Below are 26,485 nucleotides of genomic sequence, written 5' to 3' on the forward strand. Positions count from 1 at the left end.
CCCATATAAATATAGGTTGGAATTCATAATGTCATGCGATGAGCCGTTTTGGAGACGAGAGTTTCAATCGCATGGGGCACCATAGACTAAACAATCTAATATAATATGTATTACTTGTAAGATACATTGTGTTTTCATGTGATGGCCAAGTCGATCTATTTATTTAAAACGTAAAAGATTTTTAATATTGATATGATAATAACTTATGTAAGACAGAAGGTCCCTTAATTAGGGACTAAATAAATTAACCGACTTGGTATTACAAGGATCTCACAAGACCGGACCTCTCACGGGCGGATTTTACAGAAGAAAAACTGAGCTGCGAGACTTGTGCTTTTTTACAGCATGTTTTAATGGCATTTCAATTTTCATCTTTCAATGGTTATGCAGATGAATTTCACATACGAAATACGAGTTCACTAATTTGCGAAGAATATTGCATTGTTATGGCAAGCGTATCTGGTTTGCATCTCCAATTGGCTCCCGATAAAATATATTAGTATAGTGATCAGAGGGACAAGGGAAAATATATACAAAATCTTATATTTATAAAATATATCTATTTGACTTCTATCAATAACAAATAAAAGTTAACTATACGTGTGTGCTGCGAATATATGCAAATTGATAAGCTCACACAGTTCTGTCGATATTTGCGATCGATACTACATAGCAAGCATCTCATCGCCTATGCTTATATTATTATAACATACCACGGAATATATACGAAAGTCACTTCTGATACAAACTTGTCATTAGACGGATCTAATTTTAGTTCCAACGCCAATGCATTATTGTACTTAACAAAACCTGACAGACCAGAAACGGCTCTCAACTAGGGAATTCCTCAACGTTTTACTGCACGTACAAACCGATATACGGACGAAAAATATTTTTTTTTGTTACGCGTTTCATGAAATCTCTGGCGACAATTAAATATAGTGTGAAATTATGTTTTGTAAAAAAGAACCAATTTAACTACCGGAGATGAAAACAAGTGCGGTTCGCTAAATAGCAGACGAATTCCAGATAGAATCGCGCGGCGTGATAGCGACAGCAAGGTTATCGCCAATGTGAACGCATTGCTGTTGTTATTGTAGAATGTTTTATTTAGATTATTAAACATAGATATACTTAATCAAAGTTTGCAAGTTGCTCAGGCGTAGTCAGCGTAATGTCATTCTTTTCTGCGCCGCTAACGATTTAATTAACATAATACATAATTTAGATTTTATATTGATTTATGAGCGATAAATAAATAGATTAAATTACCAAACATTTGGATCTATACAGTTTACAGCCAGTCCTAATCCTCAGTGTCAGTAGGTTTGGTACGTAGCTCCGACTAGACTCCGTTGATAAAATTAACCCATTATGAACTGAAGAATTAAAAAATGACATAAACTAGAACATACTGCGACCCCCGTGCGAAGTGGAGACTAAAAAGTACGAAAGCTGATCCAGGGCTTCGATGCTCAATGGCTGCCCTAGTAAAAAAATCTAAGATGACTTGAAGATAAACTGGAATATGAATTAAAAGTGAACACTTGGAATGAAAAGTGAACACTTGGAATGTGATGACGTTGACATTACTAAGTCATAACGGGTTAAGTCACTATGTTCAAATCAACGAACATGCATACATGATCCAGTGGCATATATAACAAGACGTTTAGTTTCATGGAATCGTCGTTCATGGAATCACGTTGGAATGAGTTGACTAACGAGCCATCATTCAGCAACACTATCGAATTTTGTCTATTTTGAAAGGAAAACAAATTATCAAAACCTACTGAGTATTTCTTGTACTTATATTTCGTGGACGAACATCACCAAGTGTTTATTTATAACATATTTATTTACTTGACGTGTTAAAAGCTAAATATCATCGTTTCATCTTCCGACACAAATCATAGAAATTCAAGAAATAATCCTAACTAAAACAATAATAATATCATTTTCAAACAATAATGTTTGAAAATGATATCAAAGAGATTTATTTACTCGTTCGTATTTTTACTTTCGACCAATAAATAAAAATAAAAGCGATATAGAAACAAAACTATATTTACCTCTCACTCAGTTTCCTTTGAAGCTATGACTGATGCACAAAAAATAAACTTTTAATTTAGATAATTCGGCTATGATTTTCCTAGCTAACGGGACCAAGTACATACCACGGTATAAATGAATGTAATAAACGAATACTCGCATTAAAATATGTATATGATGAATCTACAATAATGAAATGTCCGTGTGACATAGTCATCTGCAACAGACAACAACAAATGGGTTGCGCGCGCGGTGAATTCAAAATAAACTCAGACGCAATGCCAAGAACTAAACGAATCCAAAATAGGAACTATATTGGGTCTTCAATCTTTACGCTCCACGTGTTGCTGTCAGTTATTGAATTATTTTTTGACGATAGGTAAGATTCGGTTAACAAAGTTAACTCAAGAAGAAAATTGGATGTATTAAATTTGGCCTGGGATTTTCTTAGATGAAATATTTTTACTATGATATAAGTAACTGAGTTGAGGTCTATGGGACATCGATATAATATGTACTCTCCCTCATCTCCGCCTGTTCCCAGTTGCGTTCGGAGCTGTGACGCTGCGAAGCCCGCGATCAGCGTAAAAATAACCTTAAAATTTTGAAAATTCGGCAGTGATTTTAGAAACGACCGCCTAACGTCAACCCTACTTGTGAATGATGTCTATCAGCTCCGCAGACATAATATTTACCAGCATACGTGTTTTCCTAATGGACCAAACAGGTAAGCACAACTACTTATGCCATCCCAGATATGTATTCCTAATGACACAACTAAAATGCATATAGTACTAAGAGTATTACTAAAATGTTGAGTACCGATCGCAGGTTAATTTAAAAGTTTAATTAAATGCCGGCCATAAGCGCATTAGTAGGGATTAAATAAGATTATTTAACTACTCGTCGAATGATAATATCAGGATTCAATATTCAATTATTACGTCTTTTTTTATTCGTATATTTTAATCCCTCTACTTTATTTACTTTCAATATATAACAATTAAAATTTATTTCCGTTGTCATATCAGTTGGTTCGTATATGCGTCAAAAACATGTAACAATCGAAGAGAATGTACATATTGCGTGCGTAATATAATCTAGCTACAGGATAACGTTTAATAATATATATAACATATACAAGAATCTAAAAAAATTATACTCGTAAACTGGAAAAACGAGTCAAGACGGAAGTCATGCATGCGCCAACATCGCCAACGTGCGACCTCCAAGCATATCGGAAATTAAAGTGGAGATGTCTCTATGTAACTTATGATCGTCCTCGCGTCGAGAGGCACACAGTCCGAGATTATATAAACTAAACTGTTTACTGAGGATATCGTCGTGCAAACGATGTATCAACTAGAAAATATTGTTACCAAGGCAAGTGTAGTAAGGATTCATCTATTTTGGATGTTTTGTGATTGATATACAGAATCTCGATCTCGATCATGTCGATGTTTTTATAAACAAGAACAACGACATCAGGACTTTTCCCAAATCTTCGAACATACTTAACACTATCAAATAAAAATAAATAAATAAATAAATAGAGATACGTTCTTGATCACTTTATTTTACTTTTCAAAAGATGGAATTGATAGAGTTATTTTCTATATTTTTACTTTATTATTTCCAAGTGGCGAATGGTAGCCTAATTCAATGGATATTCTTGGACTTTATCATGTCGTTCTAATTGTATCATTATTAATTATAATGATGCAACATGCAGGATTGCAAAGGATCTAAAAAGCCATTTGTACCAGAAAACATGGCCGATGATCGCATGATGGTGACGATGATTATTATTAATTGGAATAAACTAATTGATTGGTGAAGAATTTACCTTCTTTAAGTATGGCTTCGAAAATTTGGTAGGTGGCGCCGCAATCCTCCAAAAGCGGTCTTCTTAATACTTTGTGTAAATGATCACCATCTAAAGACTTGGACCTAGATCGGAACTCGTCACTGTCAGTCGTTTTAGAATCATTAGCAGCCACAGGGGGCGCAGCCACGGAGCCTCGTCTGCCTTCGTTCGAGTCATGCCGCCAGTGACCCACTTTCTTCCCAAATGTCCTAATTAACTCTTGTATCGAGTGCTTGTGTCTATGGCCACTCGAACTTGACCCCGACCCTCTCCTTTCATGTAAATGTTCTTTGGTATTAGCAGTGGCATTATCTGTCAGTTTTTGAGCAAAACTCTTATTATCAAATCTGCTTTTGTAAGGATGATTCGTTTTGGCACTTGTGATTTCGCCGTAGCGCTCGCATTTGCTGTATTCGTTCTCTTGTATATCATCCATCGCGTCATTATAAAGAGGTGACATGAAATGACGATAATCTTGCCTTGGTGTTTGGTAGGAATTGACGCCGGTCTGATATCGGTCACAATCACTTCGTCTCCTGGTATCAGGATGATGGGTGTAGTAGTTTTGTTGAGTTGGTGACCCTTTCCCTTCCATTACTTCACGGAAGTAGCTCGCGAAGTTGGGGTAGCGATCGCGAGGGCTGGATGCACACTCGAAGGGGCTTCCAGAAGACGGCCCTCGCAGACTTCGCTGTCCGTAGGACCCTCTTTGTGTAATAGGAATGGGTCTGGCGAGTCTCTCCTCATTATGAATAGTGTTCCGGGAATCATTGGAACTTAGCGAAGTATACCAGCTCTCTGTGCTATCCTCTTTTTCTAGCGGCGGTGTGGATTCCCGCGAATGATGTTTGTGCAGAAACTGTGATAGCCCGTGCATTTTGATAATTTGTGCAGTCAGTCTTTTTATAAATTAATTAATAACTACATTTTCCACCTAAACGAAAACTAGTTTTATTTACACTGTTCGAATCTCGGTCTGACATAACAGAAAGTGCATAATGTCGAGTGGCGTATCTTTATGACGACGTATTATAATGTCGTTGTTTAGTTCTTAAGCACATTTACACCGATAACTGAGGATATTGACCTAGCAACACCAAAACAATAACGTCATTTCGAATAAATATTCAATCAGCATAGTCAATAAAGTTGAAATTATAATGACGAGTTCCTTTATTTAAAAATTGCGGCCCTGCCCGGGTTCGCTCGTGTAAAACCATAATAAATTTATACACTTAAACCTTCCTAAGGAATTACACTATCTATTAAAAAAATTGCATCAAAATTCGTTATGTAGTTTGAAAGATCTAAACATATATACGGACAGCAGGACTTTGTTTTATACTATACCTACATAATATAATGATTACATTGGCGGCGGCGGCTAAACTGATTCGAACTCGAATCGTTCAAGGACACTGCCCTATTTAGGGAAGCGTCGGGGTTTGGGACTCGGGACCCGCATCTGGCCTTGGGAGTGAGACACAAAAAATGATGGGGAGCTGGACGCATGCGCACATGGGGTCACCTTGATGGTGTGTGGGCATGTGTGCTACATATGCTTATGGCTTGTTAACGCATGCATTGGCTGCAATGCATTTAATTTGGGAGTACATATTTACTCAAAAGCTTACACCATATGATGTTAAAGAGGTACAAATTTAACACTGTCTAATTATAGTACTTACTAATACTCAACAATTTGTTAAGAATTTCGATTTATTTTTGATGTGATGAGATTATTGGCATCAAAGACGCGATTCGTACCAAGAAACATTTATTTATAATACCGAAGAAACCGTGAAATCATAACAGTCTATTTACAGTTTTCTAAGGTCGAATATACACCGACGGGTATTTAAAGGTAATAAGTTTATTTTATGAATGCATTAATGAATAAAATTATATATGAAAATAATACGTTAATTTTATGAACAAAATTAATGATAAAAAATAAAACAACAAAATAAATAGTCAACTTGGGCATAGAACAATGAAATATTCCGTCTTGACTTAAATGCAGTTACGCCAGGGAACCACAAGGATATCTCTATCATTAGAGATAATAAAGACATGTCATAAAAAATTATCCACTCGACTCTTACAAAATCCCCACTCACTGTTATCTTACATCTAAGTATTTCGGCACACCATCTTATCGATACTATCGATACTACGTATATTTTAGTAAAGCTTGTTTTATTTAAAATTTATTTTAAAAATTGACCTGCAAGTAAGTAACCCGCGACTTCATCATCCTCGGGAAAAGTTTCTTGTATGTTTTACTTGTCTTTAAAATTATTTCAACACATTAGGGAACGAATATCACGAATTTCACTTTTTCGCGTCAGTTAGCTCGAAATTTTATATAGATTTGTTATTATGATAAAATCATCTCTTTTCATTTCAACCCCACGTGTTCCCTTCTCACGTCCACATTCTGGCCTGTGAACCTGCCAAGCCCCGACCCCGAGGTCAGCATAAACAATCAAACTTAGTATATAAAAATTCGGCTGTAATTCTACATCCAGCCGCCTGCCTGACGTCAAACTAAGCCATTACTTTAGTCAGCGAGTGCATCGAATAAAATAAATATTCTCTTTCCTTTAGTATTTGCTAAACGAAATGGGAATATGTTTGAAATATATCCGAAACATGAACTAAAGTAAATAAAAGAATTTCTTTATTTTATTTCAATCGAAATGACATCAATGGTAATGGGTTATTGTTATTTTCCAACGCATTCGTAACTACGCAAAAATTATTATTCTGGTAGACTTCAAGAAGGTCGCAAAAAGTTGCCCCTTTCCATTTTGTCTTTAGAACAAATTCATTTATTTTCGATTTAGTCACACATTAACCAGTAAAAGCAATGTCACTCGCCGGTCACATTCTATTGTAAGCTAAATAAATCGTAGTTACATCCGTTCTACAATTCTAATTAATTATGCAAATTAGTAGGTATATAGGTACAAATCGATTCGTTATATAATACGAATCGATGTACTAATACCATAATTTGCAAACCAGAAACTTGCTAATTTTAGTTTTTACCAATACTACTGATTCTATGAAGAAAATAAACGGTGAAGCACACTTAAAGTATCCATGATTGATTTACGGTCTAGCTAGTAAAATCAATAGGTAGTTAATAAATAAGAAATTGATTTTTGTTTGTAAATATATAAAGTAAAGATTCAATTTACAAAACCTATGCTGTCGTATATATATATCTTCTATCGTATATATACCTAGCAAAATTACCATCGTAATTTTGCTAGGTATTACAAAAAAATAGGGTTCAAAGTTATAAACTGTTTGTTATACTTTTACTGTTATTCATATTTATATAAAACCTAATCCAATTACGGTACTATTATTCAAATCAGTGTGCTACCTACATCTCCTCATGTCACATCGTACTATGTTTCGGCCAATGAAGATTTATTTCTATAACTTTATTATCAAAATGTTAAAACTTAAACTTAGTTAAGAACTAGTTTTAAACCGCTTCAAGTTATTATTCCCGGGTGAAAAGAAACTTCAAACTACTTAAGCAAAATATGAAGATTTGGTAAGGCAGATAAAGCGAGAAGGTAACAAATAAACAAACTTACTTAATAAAATATTGGGATTAAGTAAGATATATGTACCATTTTATTGATAAAGTGATCAGTCAAATGATTAAGTGCGCATATAATTTATCTTTTTTCGATAAAAATACATAGTTTTTACTAAATAATAAGTGCAAGTAGGAGGCGATTAGCCGAATTTTTCTCAAATCCAAAATTTTTGCTTGATTTACGCACAGTAATTATTTTCTCATTTGTATTTATATCATACAATTTTGCTATATCGATAAGATAACGATGTAATTTTTGATAATTTTTAGAAAAACAACTTTCAACGGAGTTATACAAATAAATACAATTGCTTAATAGTGAAATAGATCTTCTGATTCTTGTCACATCCATTAATCTTATCATCTAATGAATTGAATAATTAAGGTCTATAAAAGTCGTGAATACAAATGGCATGGAATCTACCAAGGATTCAATCGAAATATTTTTATAAAATATACTAATTTGTACGTTTTGTTGAAAATGCGACATCCTTACCTTCTCAAACAAGTAGAATCATAATTGTCGAATACAATATAGATATATTTTCATCTATTTATTATGTCACTTTGACAGAGAATGCTAGAAATATAAAATAAGTATACTATTTAATGTTAATATTCATTATTTACATCTGTTAACATTATTATAAAGTTAACTTGATCAGTCATATTCTTAGATGAAAACCTGTTTCGCTAGAGACGTAAACAAGTTAGGAATGACAGAGTGACAATTATTATACCTATGCACCAACAGTTTGTTTGGCGGATCAATTAGTAAATTTTAATGTTTCTGTGTCATTTTGGCAATAAGGGTAATATTAGAACCACGTGGTTTTCTATTGTCAGATTTGTTTACTATGTGTCGCACTGCGCTTAGTACCGAATACACGTAGAGTTACGTGCACCGCGCCATGTGCCTCTGACACCAAAACAAAAACACTTATCCGCGATGCCGCGACCGAGATTCGCTAAGAAAGCATCTTAAATTAGACTAGACCACCTCAATCAGTCTCTTAACGCATGATATCACTCGTGTGCATTGTATGTAATTCACAGTCCATCGTATTAATATTTTGTGCACGCAACGCGCGACGCGTCACTCACGCGCGGCTGTCGTAGGAATACTAACTTAGTGAAATAAGCAAAAAGAGTGGGAATGAGAGGGCAGTAGTGCCTATCAAGAGAGGTGCGATTCGGAACGCGCCGATGTCGGCCCGACGACGCTGTTGGGACCGCGTGGCGGCCCGCCACGGATGACTAGCATTATAGAGTACGCTTTCAAAGGGAGATCCTCCTCAGACAAACAGTCGTATTCGTAAGTTAAAAATACGTCGAGAATGCAGAAATAAATATGAAATCAGAAATTGTAGTAATCATCGTTATCATTACATAGTATAAAACAAATGTCTGTCTGTTCTGTGTATGCTTAGATCTTTAAAAATACGCAACGGATTTTGAAGCTGATTTTTTAAATAGACTATGCTCCCTTAGGAAGTATTATGAGTATAACTTATTATGGTTTTAGCGGAGCAAAGCCGGAACAAGCCCCTTAGTTGGCTATAAGGCATAGGTAAATAAAAATGTGCATATTGTAATAAATCAAATTAAAAAAATATATATTTTCGAGCTCTTTGTCACTGTAATGCACTTGAATGCACTTTACTTTAATGTGACGTTTGTGTGACGTCATTATTCTATGAGCACATTGAGCAGGGAGTATTCAGAGGAAACGGTACGCGTCGCGCTCGTCTGATTGATACAATTAGGTAATCTGTTAGGTCTGAGGTATACTATAATGAAATAACAAGAGAACCGTGAAGCGACCAATCATGTAAATTCAGACGAGACTGTATCTTGCGGCCCTGTGAACCAAACAACATACTGTCCCTATTATTTGGGAATATGGACACACAATAGCGACCCGGACCCGAGTTGCAGCTGTACCGCAGGGCCCTACACTAATTTACGATACACAACACCGATCTTTTTCAGTTAAAGCTAACAACATCTTTATAACCAAAATCGAATGTGATAAATGAACAATTATAAATGACCGAGAGAGCGGAGCGAGCGAGTTCTAACATTGTACTTGGAGCAAAAATACATTTTTTGTGTATGTATGCTTGTAACGCGATAACTTTCGAATCGTTGGTCCGATTTTCAGAGAATTTAAAAAGTATGTAGGGTATGCAAATAGATTTTTTAAGTTCGTGGGACAAAACCAGTTCTGTCGTTTTTGAAATATTCACAATTTTGTAAAAATTTATTGTGTTCGCGAGGTCTAAGTTCGCGGAAAACAACTAGTTATAAATTCAATTAAAACATTCTCAGAAGTTTAGCAGTAAAACGTGTTCACTTTCAAATTATTAGAAATATTAACCGATTAAAATGTTTTTGTTGAATAATATTATTGTTTCCTTTGGTTTATTCAGTCACATTACATATCAGTAGAAAACGCACACAATCTAAAAATAATTCAAGGAGAATATGATCACAAAGAATATTGCAAAAGTGAGTTTGTTTACACAAAGACTAATTTATCAAATGTTCATGTGAAAACACTGACATGATTAAACTAAATTAATCCTCATTCAGATTTAATCAAAACAATAACACAAAAAAGGAAGAAGTGTATAAAAAGATTAGGAAAAAAAGGATTTGTTTTTAAAATTCCATTCCTCAAAAGGAAAGACGGTATTCTTCTCGAGGTCTAAGTTCGCGGCGAACAACTAGTTTTAAAAAAATAGAAAGAGCCACGTATGGTAAGTAGGTTAGGGCCCTGGGGAAGGGTAAAGACGTTGTGTCAGCCAGACATTGGTTGGATTTCAAACAGCAATACGTTTTGAATATAGAAATAAGTAAAAATAGATTCACATATTGATTCAACAGTATATAGTTCGCCGAGAACTTAAGACCTCGCGAACACAAACAAAAACAAAATCGGTTAAGTCAGTCGGTAAGTAACCGATTTTGATGCCCTACGAACTTAAAAATTCTATTTTAGACACCTTTTAAATTTTATCAAAATCAGACCGACGGTTCGAAAGTTATTGCGTACAAACATACATTCAAAAAATGTATTTTTGTCCCTAGTTGATTTGTAGATTATGCAGCTGCGGAATCAATTTTTGTCTCAAAGTCTAAAAATACCAAGAATTTGGATTAGAGGAATGTTTCCATGTATACTCTTACCCATTCCGGTAAGAGTATATAATATTAGGTCCTTACATATGAAATTTGCGTTTTGTTGTACTAGCCACTTTAATCACAAATTTCTCCTCTTTAATTAGAAATTCCAAATTCAAATTTATACAGCTATTTACACATGTATTTGTGTTTCGTTAACCGTCATTCTATTTGTTTTTTTTCTACTGATTTTTCTGTTTGCGTCACTCAGTTTACAAAATGGTAAACTTGAAATATCGCATTATTTACGAGTACGAGTTCCACCGTGGCGCCAATGCTGCGAAAACGGCTCGAAGGTTTAATTATGTGTATGGCGGTCGTGTCGCAAAAGAAAACACAGTGCGTTTTTGGTTCCAACGTTTTCGTTCTAGAAATTTCGACCTGCAGAACAAGTCCCGTGGACGGCCGGTGACCCTAGTTGATAATGAAGAATTGAAGGCTATTGTGGAAGCGAATCCATCGCAAATCACGTTCGAGTTAGCTTCAGGCTTCGGTCTTAGTGATAAAACTATTTTAATCCACTTGAAGCAAATTGGGAAGATTAAGAAACTTGAAACCTCACGAATTGAGTGAAGCAAACCGGCAAACGCGTGCCGACTGCTGCGTTACATTACTTAACCGGCACAATAATGAAGGGTTTTAAAATCAAATCATTACCTGTGATGAAAAAAGGATTCTCTACGATAATCGGAAACGCTCAACGCAATGGCTTCATTCTTAGTTTGATTAAATAAATATATTATATTAAAAATTATTCGACTTTTTGTTCCTCCTATACCAAACGCTAATTTCATATGTAATGACCTAATATTTTCTAAGTAAGCATTTAAAATTTCCTGGTAAGTATGTGTATGTGTTTTATTCATCACATATCTACAAGCCATAAACCTTTTGACAAAACTTTTGAGCATTTGACAGAAACTAATTTAATTACAAACATACAAACACAAATTGTATTTAATGTTTATGTAACGTATATCCGCATGATGTAACACGCAAAAGGCCAGTTTTTTATACTTAATCATGCCCAATAACAAAACCTCAAAACCAACCTATGACTGTATGACCTTCTATGTGAATTACTATAATATTTTGGAAATAAATAATGATTATTTATTTTATTTATTTAACAAAAATATAGTTACAAACACTATGGCACCGAAAACTAAATTGTCTAGGCGCTGCACATTCGCTTATCCTACTAATAATATAAATGCGAAAGTCACACTCTTGCGAACGCATTATCATGAAATTTGCTGTATGGGTAGAATATAACCTGCAATAACACATAGAGTACTTTTATCACGAAATTCCGACGGGAGTGAAGCCCCGGGGCGTAGCTAGTGATTATAAAATATACATTCAATTTCTTTAAGTGACATAACGTAATTCTTTAAGTGACATAACGTAATTCAATTTATCCTCGGGTTTAAGGAAAAAACACTATAATCCCATCCCAAATATACCTAAATTCTTAATAGAAAGATATATTTCTCTTGAAAATAAGGAAAATATTAAGATATAAAACTCCTCTCCGGCGTCATATCAATTTCTCTATGATAAATACAGTGATTCTGCAATGCTTTGGAATAAGGGCCAGTCCATATCTTCCCTTGAATATCGTACGACTTACTACGATTAAGGGACACACAGCTGATAGGAAACAACCTAGCATTCCTAAGAAGAGTTGACGTCAGGCAAGCAGACGAAGTCTTTTCACAATTTGTCTGCGGTGTGAGCTCGTTTTGGTTTTTGTGTCCATCGGACAGTCGTTCATTGTTTTCTCTTTATCAGACTACGTCTCCGCAATTTTTGCTCCTACTGTAGATCCATAGGTCCTTGATTTGCTTATCCAGTATCATCACCACTGAGTTCTGGCCTTTACATGGTACACTACACCGCAGCTGGACACAATGTTATGTTAAACTTAATATACTCAATTTGTAGCAAGAAATAAAAAAGTTATATGTATACGCCAACATATATATACTACGAGTGGCCTTATTTAACTTTAGCCGACAAGTTCGTATTCCATACAGACCAGACCCCGCGCCCGCGCGTAGCTACGTGAACAAGCACCTAGGAATAGGTGGTGGCCTGGTGGGTCACATGACTGTGAATCTTCTCGTGTTGAACACGTGTTAAGTTATTTTTTTAATTATACTTGCTTGTTACATATGACAAAGTAAATTATACTTTTTTTTATGCTGAAGCTGCAGTTTTTTTTTAATGAAAAGCCAGTATCGTCTACAATTCTACATACAGACAACATTGACTGTTTGTTTTGTGGTTCCTTTTATCATTCCCGTAGACAAAAAGTTAAATAGTTTATGCTTATCCCATTGGGAAATAGGGACTTACTTACTCCGAAAAAATAAGTGTACAGTGGGCGAAGTGCGGGTTTGCATTTTTACTTCTGACCATCGAATCGTTTCGAAATAGACACAGCGAACCAATCACATTGCGTCATTGTAACGCAGCGACAACCACACTGCAATGTTATTGGTTCGCTGGGTCAAACTTCGAATCGATTCGATAGAAGTGAAAATGCAATCCCTCCCTCTCCTCTCCGCCCTCTGATTTCTTGAAATTCCAGGCGTGCGAGAGCTACACAGCTATTCCATTTTCTTCAATTTTTTTTTTAATTTCAGCTTGCGGGCTAGATTTGACCTACTTTACGTTGTTCAATTGAGCTGAAATGTTTCTCGTGACTCCAATACAATATTTTATTATGCATGGCCCTTGATCGATTCCCAACGACTCAACTCACTTCAAGAACTCCTCAACCATTACAATAACTTCTCGTCCATACCTTACCTCGTTGTATCCCATTTATTACTGTTATTAACATATTTAGAGACCGCTTGATACGGAAAATTATAAAATACAATATCAAGGCCATGTGTTGAAAGAAGTTGATTCAACAAAATTTCTAGGGCTAACTATAGATTCTAAATTAAACTGGAAACCCCATATAGATGGTCTTAGTAAAAGACTTAGTAGTTCGGCGTTTATAATATTTGTACTATTTAGAATAATTACTTAAACCACTTATTAGACTTAGGTTGCAGGTTCAAGAATGTAGTTAGCGAACTTTAGAAATAATTATGTATAAAATATTTCTTACCTAAGTTCTTGCCGAAGTGTTGCTGCTGGGTTCTCTGTAAAAATAAAAAATAAACCAATTTAAAATTGTGACAATATTCGGAAAAGAGTATCTGATCATAATGCCAGTTTTAATACATTCTTTGCCTATCTATACACACGAAAACAAAGCTTATTTGTTGACTATCAAGATTTAAAGTTAAATAGTTTATGCTTATTCCATTGGGAAGTAGAGTTAAAATTTAATGATAGAGGAAATATGACTGGCTTATCGCGCGGCCTAGTGTTGGCATGTAGTATTAATTATTTTACTTTTAAGAGATTCTTATAAATACATACAGTGGCATTCGCCTAATTTATATTTGCTTGTGATGCCTGTCACAGGTTTTTCCAAACTTGATAATATACAGCTTATATAAGCCATATTTTTGGTTTAACAACTAGTGTAGTGTAGATATGTAAAATTGTGTTATGTGGTAGATACTAAAATTTGACCCTAATTTAACTGAATGAGTGAATTCTAATCTAACACAACAAATTATGCATAAATGAAAACAAAACAAAAGGCCTTTTGTCTTTTTGAAAGGCAAAGATCGGTCAACGACATCGTTTCCATAAATTAAAAAAATAAAATAAAATAAATATTTATGGGGTCTCCCATACAAGCGTAATTTTTGCCGTTTTTAACCCTCGACGCAAAAAGAGGGTGTTACGTTTGATGAGCTACGGTGCCACGTACACAGACAGACAGACAAGTGTCTGTCTGTGTACGTGGCACCGTAGCTCATCAACGAGTGAACCGATTTGGATTCGGTTTTTTTATTTGATAGCAAATTTTTATGCGGTGGTTCTTAGATATGTTTGATCAAAATCGGTTCAGCCGTTAAAAAGTTATAGCGAAATGAAAGTCGGGATTTTTTAATTTGTCTAACAAATAAACTTGTTATAAATAATCTCGGAAGTCTTAGTGCACAGTTCAGTAGTTAAATACTCACTAATTTCCATCGATATAACATTTTATTTTATTATGTAAAATCGCCACACAGAGAAACATCCGTGCCGTATACATTGCAATGTATTATTTTACGGGTTACCATTTTAAATGAATCTTTGCAAAGATCCATTTAAAATGATAATCCGGGCATCTTCCGCTATTAGGAACGTACCTACTTTATTTTTAGTATCGGCTTAAAATGGCACGAATCTATCTAGACGAGCATAATTACATTTTTGACAAACTTTTATTGTCGTCATAGAGATCGTGTACGCGCAGTAAACCGTTGAGATCCCTATTTGGGAGCCGATTCTGCCTGAGTACATCATCGTCAATTATAATTTAAAATTATTAAAAAAATTTAAGTGATGTTAAAAATTTCAACTCTGTAGGACAAGTTTCAGTTATATTTAACTTGCAATATTGGATTTACAGACGGGACAGATGAAACTAAATAAAAGGTTGTAAAAACTATTTATGCCACATATTTAATATCCGATCCTTTAGGTCTGTTACCACAGTGAACCGAAAAGGCAATGAAATTCCTACCTTGTACATATGATATGGTTAATTTTAATGGTATTAATATATGCTGAGTCATCTGAATGTAATAAGACACTTTCAGGTCATTGCTAGTTAGGGTTGCCAACCCATCTATATATACTTCTAGTATTTTACTAATTTATTTATTCTATTTTTTGTTATTTCTTATGATTTTATTTGAATTACTTATTGTATAGTATTTGACATGTGCATCTTGCCTATCCTAACTTAAGCCGCTCAGACTTGGTCACTCACTGAGAAGCAAAAGTCCAAGCTCAAGATTTGCCAAAGAGCAATGGAGCGCAGTGTGCCACGTGTGTTACAAGACTGGACAAAATCCGAATCATTATCCTATCCAAAACTGGAATCGTTGGCGTGCGATTCAAGTCCGCGACGTTAAAGTGGAACTGAGCGGGTCATGTTTGCCGCATGCAGGTAGAACGTTGAGCCATTTTAGCTACATACTGGAGACCTAGATACGGAAAGGGAAAACGTGGCAGACCAAGGAAGCGTCGCAGTGATGACCTGCAATGCTTTAAGAAGGAACGGTTGGATTTGGCATCGAATAGAACAACTTGGAAAGACTAGGGGTAGACTATGCCCAGCAGTGGGACGGAACAGTTAAAAAAATTATAATATATAATCAGATAAGTAGGCGGTGCTTAAAATTACAAACATATTTATAAAAATTGAAAAGAATATTCAATTAGGACACGCATACAGTTACAGGTAAAATAGGTAACTGCATGTATGTCCTAATTGATTGTTCCGTACCCATATTTATTGTTCCGTACCATATTATTTTTACAAATAATAAAAATATAGATTTTTAACGTAAATTATTTGTATGGGTACGGAATCCTAAAATACAATTTTACTCTAATAAAAGGTGACAACCTTAAGCTACCTGAGCGATTTAAGAGATGCTATCAGCATTTGCGTTTCAGGTGGATTTCACACACCTATGTCATCATTTCATAACGGTCATTGCCTTCGTTCAGTTTTAATTTCAAAATGAAGACGATAAAGAAGGAAAGCGGATCCTGGGCTTCGACGCTCAACAGCTAAGGAAGAAATCAGGAAAATAAGCTCAAATGTGTTATCCTCTCATGTGTTATCATGCTCAATTCTTCCCGCACCTTCGGTCTGTTTTAGTCGGGTGTCTACTTTCCCATTCGGTGTACTTTGCAAAATGGTATAAAGCTGGTATGTATACAAACAATACAGTACCTATATACAACCTATCAATCTGAAACACAATGAAACAAAATGATGTGGATAGGATGTGGTCCTATTCATATATCCTATAGATCACAGACCATATTTAAAGAGTAAATCAAAGTAGGCTTTAACTTTTTAAATCTTGAACTTCTATTTATTGATATTTCCATATATGACTATTTAGAAACAAACTAAACTCGTGTAAACTAGACCTTATCGACAGAAACAGTTAAAATTATGCACATATGTATCGATTGTCAAATATTATACCGAAGAGCGTCCTTGACTTATATGATTTCAGATATGCAAAACAAGGTGAGGGAGTCAGCGTTTGGGATATTTTGAAGACTTGTCAATGCCTAACTTGAACGTGTACTTCATATTTGTATGTAAATATGTGTTAAATGTGCTTTAAAAACACGATATGTTTTGTGTAATAATAAAGGCGCCCTATAACAAAATTAGTTAAGGGCCTTTAAAATATAATAGGTATTGTTGAGTTAATTAACCAAATTATCCCACAAGATTCAAACTTAATTAAAATTAATTTGGATATAATAAAACCCGTGCGATTAGTCCCAATATTTATTTTAATTACCCGAAATTACGTATATTTATTTAAATAGTGTATTATTATTTATTTGTGTTTATTAAAAATAGTCCAATTTGCAACCGTCGATATCAATATATAAACGTCATAATTAATTATGACGTTTATGAATGTTATGAATATATTTAACTCACCAAAGGCTTATCTTTGAAATATATAAAACCGTTTTGAGTATTACTTTCGGTAAAGCCGTTTTGAACGTTACCCATAGGTACTTATATAAACAATTTCAAAAACTCATGAACACTGTAATGATTGTGTAACTAATGACACAACTGACATAATCCATTTTTTAATGTCGGTAGTTGGAAAATAAGCTTATTATCGAACGCCGAGATCTGGATATTTGTATTTTATTTTCTGAATGGCAACACTGACAAAACAATAATATGCTATGAAATAGTTCACAGGGTATATCGAATAGCGCTCTGTCCCGTTTGTTCTCGTGTTTGTATTTCAAATATGTATATCTCTTTCTTGTATGAGCTATACAAAAAATAAGACGTACTCTAGTTTTCTCTGTCTAGCCTGTTAGTGCACCGCTGCATTCCTATACAGCTGTGAATTGTCAATTGTACGGCAGAATTTTGACATATACCCAGTCTCACTCTAGCACACACTCAGTAGGTAGACTTACTTTTCAATAGACGTACTAACCGCATAAATTTTTTTAACTTTAAACAACAGGCCAGTATAAACAGAACCCATGTATAATATAATGTCTTATTACGTATATTGGACTGTATTATATTCTCGCTCATCTTCACGTATTCCCGGTTGCATTTCAGTAATTAAAAAAAAAACTGAATTTTGAAGATTCGGCTGTAATTAATATTCAGCTTTACAATTAGCTGTCATGGCTATGCAGTGCATCACTTAATCGCCTCACAGGACATACACGGGAGGATATGGAGAATAAAAACCACACGCCTAATCAATGCCATTTCTCGTAATTAATTTAATACATACTACAAGCCTTTTTTTGACACAAAAGGATCTGAAGTGTCCCTACCCTATCTTCAGCTCAATCGAAAGTTAACTGATAAATACAAAAAATAAGTTTTCGATTCCAAAAATTTCACGTTAAATTTTAAATATCGAAATAGTCATTCACGAACCATTTGTATATAGCTTTACTATATTTTGACATAGCTGCTAGCATATCAGTGATTATACTGCAGCTACTTTAGCTATAGTATACTATATCTAAAGTCTGCTACGATCCGATACGTATGAGTTTTTTCCCCATGGGAATACAAGGAAATTCTTTCTACCAAATTACTGAGAGTATGCAGAGAGATAAGATAATGTATTCTTTAGTACATTATTATCTAGCTATGAAGGTGGCTACCATTGCCAATACAATATTGTCACGTACAGGTTATAAATTTGAATATCTATTACATATTGTATAACCTGATTATTGAACAAGCAGTTTAGGATGAAGCGACATTTGATATTTGTTTTTTTTACAAGGAAGCATTACAGCGCACCCAATATTTTTAAAGGCTTTACAAAGTTTCTGCATTCACAAAAAATCACAATCGATAAAGTTCTATCACACGCATCGGCGTTTTATCGATTGTATTTTTTTCTTGGTTATGGATCGAAATCCATCGAACTTTTTCGATTGTTAATTTGGATAAAACATGAAAATTGATGACATGAAATTGCGTGTGAATCGGACCCCAGATTCCGCTACAAAAAAGCATGTAGTAGCGTGTCGTTCCTTACTAGTCATAGAAAAGAACCACTCCATATACTCCCGTGGGTGTCGCACGAGGCGACTAAAAAACACATAGCCTAGGTAATTTGGCAACAATAGCATTCTCAAGGATTTTTGTAAAATCACAGCCGAATCTTCAATATTATAAAGTTATCTCTTACGGCTTCACGGCTTCACTGCCCCGAAAGAAGCTGGGAACATGCGGAGGAGTCGTGTGAGTGGAGTTAGAGAAATGTGTTTATATTAATTTCTAAATATGGTAAGGTCCAACTTCAAACATACGAGGGGAGGTCAAAAAGTTCGCGGAATAAGGGGGAAGCGGGTTGAAATTAAACACCAAACTATTTTTCCTTTTCAATATATTCTCCCTTAACTCTAATACATTTTTCAGATCTCTCAAATAACTTATTTATACCATCGAAAAAAAATGATTTATCTTTGGTGTCAAAATAGGACGAAATTGCCGACTTCACTTCTTCATCGTCGCCAAATTTCTTTCCACGCAGCTCTTTTTTCATTTTTGGAAATAGATAATAGTCACTGGGTGCCAGGTCTGGACTGTAGGGTGGGTGGTTCAATTGTTCGAAGTCGCATCGGTGAATGGCAGCCGTCACAACATGGCACGTGTGAACGGGTGCGTTGTCGTGCAGAAGGAGCACACCTTTTGACAACTTTCCTCTTCTTTTTTCCTTAATAGCTTCTTTTAATCTTTCCAGTAAAGAAGCGTAGTACTGTCCCGTTATAGTCACACCACGTTCTTTGTAATCGATCAATAAAATGCCTTCTGTATCCCAAAAGACAGTCGCCAGCCGATTGTGTCACTTTGTACTTCTTTGGAGGAGGTGTGCCTTTTTTATGCCACTGCATCGACTCTTGCTTCGACTCAGGTTCATAGTGAACCCAGGTTTCATCACCAGTAACAATCCGGGCCATAATTTCTTCCTTTCTCTCTCCACAGAGCTCCAAAAACTGACGAGAACACTCGACACGTTCACGTTTTTGAAGTGGCGTGAGCATTCTCGGAACCCATCTTGCACTGACCTTAGTCATGCCAAGATGATCATGTAGAATATTCAAAATACTGGTTTCGGATACTCCAATTATTGCTGCAAGCTGCTTCTTCTTCAACCGGGCATCTTCCAATACAAGTTTTTCTACTTTTTCGACGATTTCCGAAGTGGTGGCCTCAATTGGCAGTCCGGAGCGTGGGTCATCTTCAATGGACTCTCTTCCTTGTTTGAAAAGACCATGCCACTTGTAAACCATCGTTTTTCCAGGGGCAGAGTCCCCGTAAACAGCCAACAGCTCTTGAAAAATAATCTGAGCGGATTTTCCTTGCTTGGTAAGGAACTTAATAACGGCGCGGTGTTTCTCCATACTGGCTGATTTCTTCCCGATTCAGTTGTTTACAGGTCGATAAAACAAAAGTTAATGACCCGATTACGTTCAAACTTGATATATATACTCTTAATGAGGTGCTCAACTAGTAACTACCTGGACGAGTGAACCTACCCCCACCAACCCCTCCATTCCGCGAACTTATTGACCTCCCCTCGTACGTTTGAGGCACGATAACTTCAGTTATTTCAGTCAAGAACAAGTTACTTGTATTCAAAGTTTCCAAAGTTTGCCGAGGGAAACTTGAAACGTAAAATGAAATGTATATTCTATAATGTATGTACAAATTTATTTCTGATCTGTATGTTTGTTCATATAAAGTGTGTCTCGACTTAACAATTGTTATGTAAATATTATTGACTATGTACGAATTACTTATCGTGAGAAATTGAATGCGGTTTATATAATATTTAACACCGTCCACTGCATTCTTATTCCAACACAAACTAATAATAGCGAAAGTGAGTTCGTCTGTCATTACGTTTTATGACTTAAAATGTTGCGTACATTAGTTTGGAGGACAGGAGAACCTATGCTGTATGAAAATATTTTTTTGTTAGCAAGGTTTTGTTTCAATATAGTAATTCTAACAGGAACTAGGTAACCATTAAGATGATTAAAAATCTATTTACCTATTTATTTATTATTAGCAAATTATATTAATGAACTTGAGATAAAACACGTATTTATATTAGCTTCAGTAGGAATGCATGTGTAGATGTATATAGCCTAGGACAATATTGACTTAACCACGTAACAGTTTAGTCATGCATTCGTAAAAACAGTGTCAAAGTGTTTTCACATAATACAGTACGCCTAATCTGGCTCAATCTATGGCTACGAATATTTGAAGTTTTTGGAAAGTCCGATTAAAAAAATAATAACATTATAAAAATAAACATCATAAAAGACAAAAAAATCTAAAACAAATTTTATTAAGTCTTCAGCATAAACGTAATATTAAAGGTAGCTGTCGAACAAACATAGCTCTTTTCGCTAAGATATTACTCAATTGTGACGTTACGATAGTGTATCATTTAGTATGGAAAGTTTGGTCGAGATCAAAAATGTGTGATTTTATTTTTGTCATATCTTTGAAAGTATTGTGATTATCACAGTAATATTTATACAGGTGTTTCTAATATTATAAGGGCCTTCGAACTGAATAGTCATCAAAATACAAAATCGTCATCTACCCTATTCTGTTACATAACAAAATTCAAGAACTTCTTAAGTAGTTAAGAATACATAGTCTTCAGGTGTGTTCAAAACTACAAAAAATAGATGAATTTAAATTTAATAACTCGTAGTTTGACTTCAGTGAAGACTACGTTGAGTACGTTGAATGAAATTATGTATGTTTTAAATTTTAAAAACATCTTGTTCAGTGTATGAAGTCTACAATTATTTTGCCGACCATACAGTGATAAGGAGCTTGAAGGTCGAGCTATCAATCTAAATCTCGACTCAGTAGCAATGACTCTTTGTTGTTATTACACGGCTTCTTTATATTAGCACATTAAAACATAATAACAGAGATACTTGAACAGACTACCAAAATTGGAATCAATAATGTTACATCCCATAAAACTTACAAAGTCCTTAATCGTTTCTCTACGTAGAATTACAAAATAGATAAGTATTACCATAAACTATACAAAAAGATATTCATAATAGATAATCTTTCACTACCGACAGTCTTTTGTTCTTTGTTCTATAAAAATTAAGTTTCATTCGAAATCTATTTAGGCAAAAAAAAAGAACAGAAAAAGGGAGAAGTCTTGCTAGACACGAGTATTTCTTAAATCCACATGTTAAACTCCAAAATACATAGGTCATACAAGGTGTCGGTTGTAGGAAAATTTTACACACATGACATGCAACGGTGTCGCTGTGTATAAAAAGTGACATCGGAAAACAATGTGACGAAAACTATCAAAATATTAGTAACCTATTGAGAGCTGGCTTCATTCTAGCAGTCTGCTAGTTTGACACATAATTCTTCTTCATAGTCGTATTCCTTAAGTCTGAGGGGTCGTGGTCTTTGCCTGGTATTAAACACATACAACAACTTTCTCGGAATTATTAATGGAGTGGTTTGCCATTGCCTTCTCCATTTCACACACAAGTTAATAATCAACCAGTGTGCAGGTTTTCTCACGATGTTTTCCTTCACCGGAAGCAAGTGGTCGTCGATGAAAACTACTATACATGGGTCAGGTTGGTATACAAACTAAAAAAAATACATGTTGCACGAGTAGGATTCGAACCTGGGACCTTTTAATCCAAAGTCGGGCATCTTGACCGTTACACCGCCACCGCTTCTGACACATTAGACTACTGAAAAAAGGCCACAATGACAATAAAAGCCACATCAAAATCCGCTGGACTCCAAGTGGTTCAAATGATCGACCTACGCAATCGAACTTCGCGGCCGGTGCAACTAATTTAAAACATCCCTGAACACAGACAGATACATGGAAATAATCTTACATATTCTTTGTCTGGTAACATTGTTTGACCCGTGAATGTCACATTTGGGAAAAGCAATATAGGTGGTAAACAGTACATGTAAAGCCGGTCTATATCTCTCATATTGGATAAATAGGTCCTTATTACCCCTAAAATGGGGCTTGTAGGTGACCAATAAGCGCTCTATGGTAATAATATGTAGCTAGAAAACCCCTAGGGCGGTAAGTAATTTAAAAAATACTAAAAATATACTAAAAAATAGATGTACGCGAACTTTTTGAAAGAGTGATCTTTCAAAAAGTTCGCGTACATCTAACCATCATACTGGCAATAGACAATGCATTCAGCCCCTTATCCAAAATCTTTGATTCAGCCCAATGACCAACGAGGTTGCTTCGCTATTTCTTCGTATGAGTATAATAGTCATCATTTTTAAATATCGAATGACGAAGCTCAATTTCGTTATTGAAAAAAAATAATTAAAGTTCTTTACTTGGTTCTTTTTAATGAAAAAAGGCAGGAATAAACAACTTTTACTTTAAATATTGTTTGTTTTGTATAATTACGTGCTAATTAGGAAAAAACAATTCTTGTAATGCCGGTTTTTTTTCTACTTACCTCACAATCGAGATGTAAAGCAGAGTAGTTAGCTCGGGTGTAAGCTTCAATTGCACCCTCGGACTAAATATCTCGGGCTGTAATTGTTGCCTTACAGCCCTTGTCATAAATATATGTTTACCCGTGGTTTTACCCGAGCAAAGCCGGGACGGGCTGGTAGTTTTAAAGTAAAGTCGTAAAACTAGGAACAATATTTGATGTACTATTGGCTCGCCCCGGCTTCGCTCGGGTCGAACCATATTTAGATTTGATTAGATTTTGTTTTATACCATGTAGTGATTTATATGACGCTACGATTACGAATGTATGCAGTGACAATCAGTCATCACGGTCATGATACATCGTATGGCTACTTTGTGTACTTATCTTTGCGGGTCCGGATTACAAATAATTATAAATTGAATAAATATTATCTTCTGACATAGAATTGGTAAGAAAACTCTTAATTAAGTCACGTTTTAAATTACTTTGCTATGCATTTAGGTAAATTGTTTGAGACAAATAAAATTTGGATCAAAATTGGTTGGAACTACGTTGACAGAAAAAAATGGCCACGTCAAATCCGAACTCACGGCCCTCTGTTGGGGAATAATCGAAATGAAATACATTATCCCGTAAATGACTGTGACAAACGGGAGTACCATTCTCGATTCTCTGTTCGTAGCCCCCAGGGAAGTAAATGTAATGTTTTCTAAAACCCTTCCAAAGTTTCGCAGTATGTCTATTTAAATAAACAATCATTCACAAAAAAAATCTTTGACTTCATCTTTTAAATGTCAACTCTGTATTAGACCATTATAATATTAAGATAATACTCTTAGAATAAATAAATCCTAAATAATCCCTACATTAAGGACTTCAAATTTAAAACAGTTCTGTTACTGGAAATGTGGATCGGAACAAAAAGGTACAGATACTATTTATGATGTTAATATTGTATGTGGAAAATACCGATTTGGAAACGCAAGATTGTGTTTAATAAAATAATATAGATTATTAATGTTTTAAGCCATAGAGTAGACATGAGCCGTTCAGAATTTTTAGCAGAATAAAGCCATAGAGAAGACTTAAGCCGTCCAGACTTGAAAATTGCACGAAAGAACTCTAGCCTCATACAAGTTGGTGTAACCCAATAGCACAATATGTGGGCACAGGCCGTGGCGCGCTTTGGACCAGCCACTGCCATGTGGCATACTAACCTGTTTTTGAGACACTACATGTTACACTCATTACGTAAATTTAGAATATGTTTTCACTTCGTTGCACATTAAAATTCAAAATATACTTTGTATAATTAAGGGTATGGTGGTATTTAATGGTCAGGTTTGCAGAACTTGTACGTATTGTAAATTAACAGAATACAATCTAACATATAAATACTTACGAATTATAAAACCTTTATAATTCGTAAGTATTATATGTTATACGCGGCAAAGGATTTAGTCATTAGTCTGTCCATTTGTTCGCAATAAGTTTTCACCAATAGCCGCTAGTGAAATTTAAAAGATTTTATAATGTACATGTTTTTAATGTACGTCATAAGAATAAATTACTATTTAAAATATATTAATCCAAAAGAAAATTATAAAAAAATACTTTAATTCTCATTCTAATAATTTATTCCATAGTTACAAACAATATTAATATTAAAACCCATTGTTTACGTTAAGTCTAAACGAAAAAATACAATTTATACATCGTTATAAATTAAAATATTACCTATTTATGTGTTACAATACAAGACTCCTACGCATTAACTGACGTAATCGACATAAGCACCTTATTAAATAAGCCTATTCAAGGTTAAAAATATCAATTTCTCTCATTTACCTGATTCGACTGGTTTTGTTGATGTTGGTGGTACTGCGCCACCAATCGTATGCCACTTAACTCTAACGAGCGAGGGTCTAGAGACCTACTGCGAGGTTTATCTGAATAAAGCACGTCCTCGTCCCTTTTGCCCTTTTTCCACCGGAAATAATTTGCCATTTCTGGCGACACTGTCACATGGAACTACACATTTTTTAAAGCAAGTGTCAGCTGTGGTCACACATTTCAGTTAGAACGGCGATGTTGTACCTCGGAGGCATCTCTGAAAGTACTGAGCGATAACGTATCTGTCACGAGACGTTTTGTTATGCAACGCAGTGTTTGTGGGTGTCGATATCGGCAACTCTTGTGTTCCGCTGCGGAACTGGGAAGCGGGAGATGCGCCGGCGCCGACAGTGCCGCCCGATTCTCTGATATTACGACATTGGACAATGGAACAAAGAACGCAATCTAGCTCTGTCAAGCTTTTAATCATAAATACATATGCGCAGTTTCTGTATACCCATAATGCGCGGCTGTAAATACAACTCTGCAACGCAATAGAAAATATGGAATCGGTGTTGCCAATCAAATGGATAAATCTTGCAAAAATCTTAAGTTTTTAACATTTTCCCATGATGATTACAGATTCAAAGAAATTACAATTTAATCGATATATATAACATATTTCGATTAAGGCTAATTTAGGCTGTTTATTTACCAAGAACACTGTTCAGTTAAAATTATTTTATGAAGGACAAAACCAACGAAATGCTTGTTAGATACGTAGGGTTCTGGTTACTATTTAACTTATCAGTACGTAGAGATCGGTAATACTATCGGTAATATAATCAGTCGGTAATACTACAAAAATCACTTGCTTAATACATTATCCGCCCAAAATCAAATGTAACTGACAACGAAAAAATGTAATTAAGCACGTAAAAATCTATAAATAGAAGGATGTTTTCAGAAAGCGTTAATCTTTGACAAGTTTAAATATGTATAAAAATGTAGGATGGATTATTGGAATTACCGACTAAGTGGATTCCGATATCACAAATCACAGCGTGATTTTGCTGACCATAACATTGTTAAACCTACTTGTAGTGTCTATTCGTTTAGCCTCGATGGCAGACAGACCGCCGGCTGTCGTGGGTGGTCGCACCTCATTATCCTTCATGCAATACGTACAATAGAACTACATACACATTAACATGACATGACGACAAACATGTGTGTGCACGACACATCGGCTGAAA

General features: G+C 35.0%; 1 protein-coding gene across 4 annotated transcripts in view; it reads right to left on the minus strand.

The window, feature by feature from the left end:
* The window catches only part of LOC128682795 (uncharacterized), a 74,900-nt gene that overhangs the window by 26,165 nt on the left and 22,250 nt on the right, over positions 1 to 26,485 (minus strand). Inside the window, exons 1-3 of one of the 4 annotated variants that reach the window (XM_053767653.1) lie at positions 8,542 to 8,662; positions 8,038 to 8,121; positions 3,899 to 4,853 (exon numbers count right to left, since the gene is read on the minus strand). In XM_053767653.1, the coding sequence (XP_053623628.1) occupies positions 3,899 to 4,796 (898 nt within the window). In that variant the 5' untranslated portion in view covers positions 4,797 to 4,853; positions 8,038 to 8,121; positions 8,542 to 8,662. Of the gene's footprint in view, positions 1 to 3,898; positions 5,007 to 8,037; positions 8,122 to 8,541; positions 8,672 to 13,854; positions 13,889 to 26,485 lie in introns of those variants that run through there. The other 3 variants (XM_053767652.1, XM_053767654.1, XM_053767650.2) reach the window with 3 other exon arrangements.

This window comes from Plodia interpunctella, chromosome Z, assembly GCF_027563975.2.
Source record: "Plodia interpunctella isolate USDA-ARS_2022_Savannah chromosome Z, ilPloInte3.2, whole genome shotgun sequence".
Classification (NCBI taxonomy): domain Eukaryota; kingdom Metazoa; phylum Arthropoda; class Insecta; order Lepidoptera; family Pyralidae; genus Plodia; species Plodia interpunctella.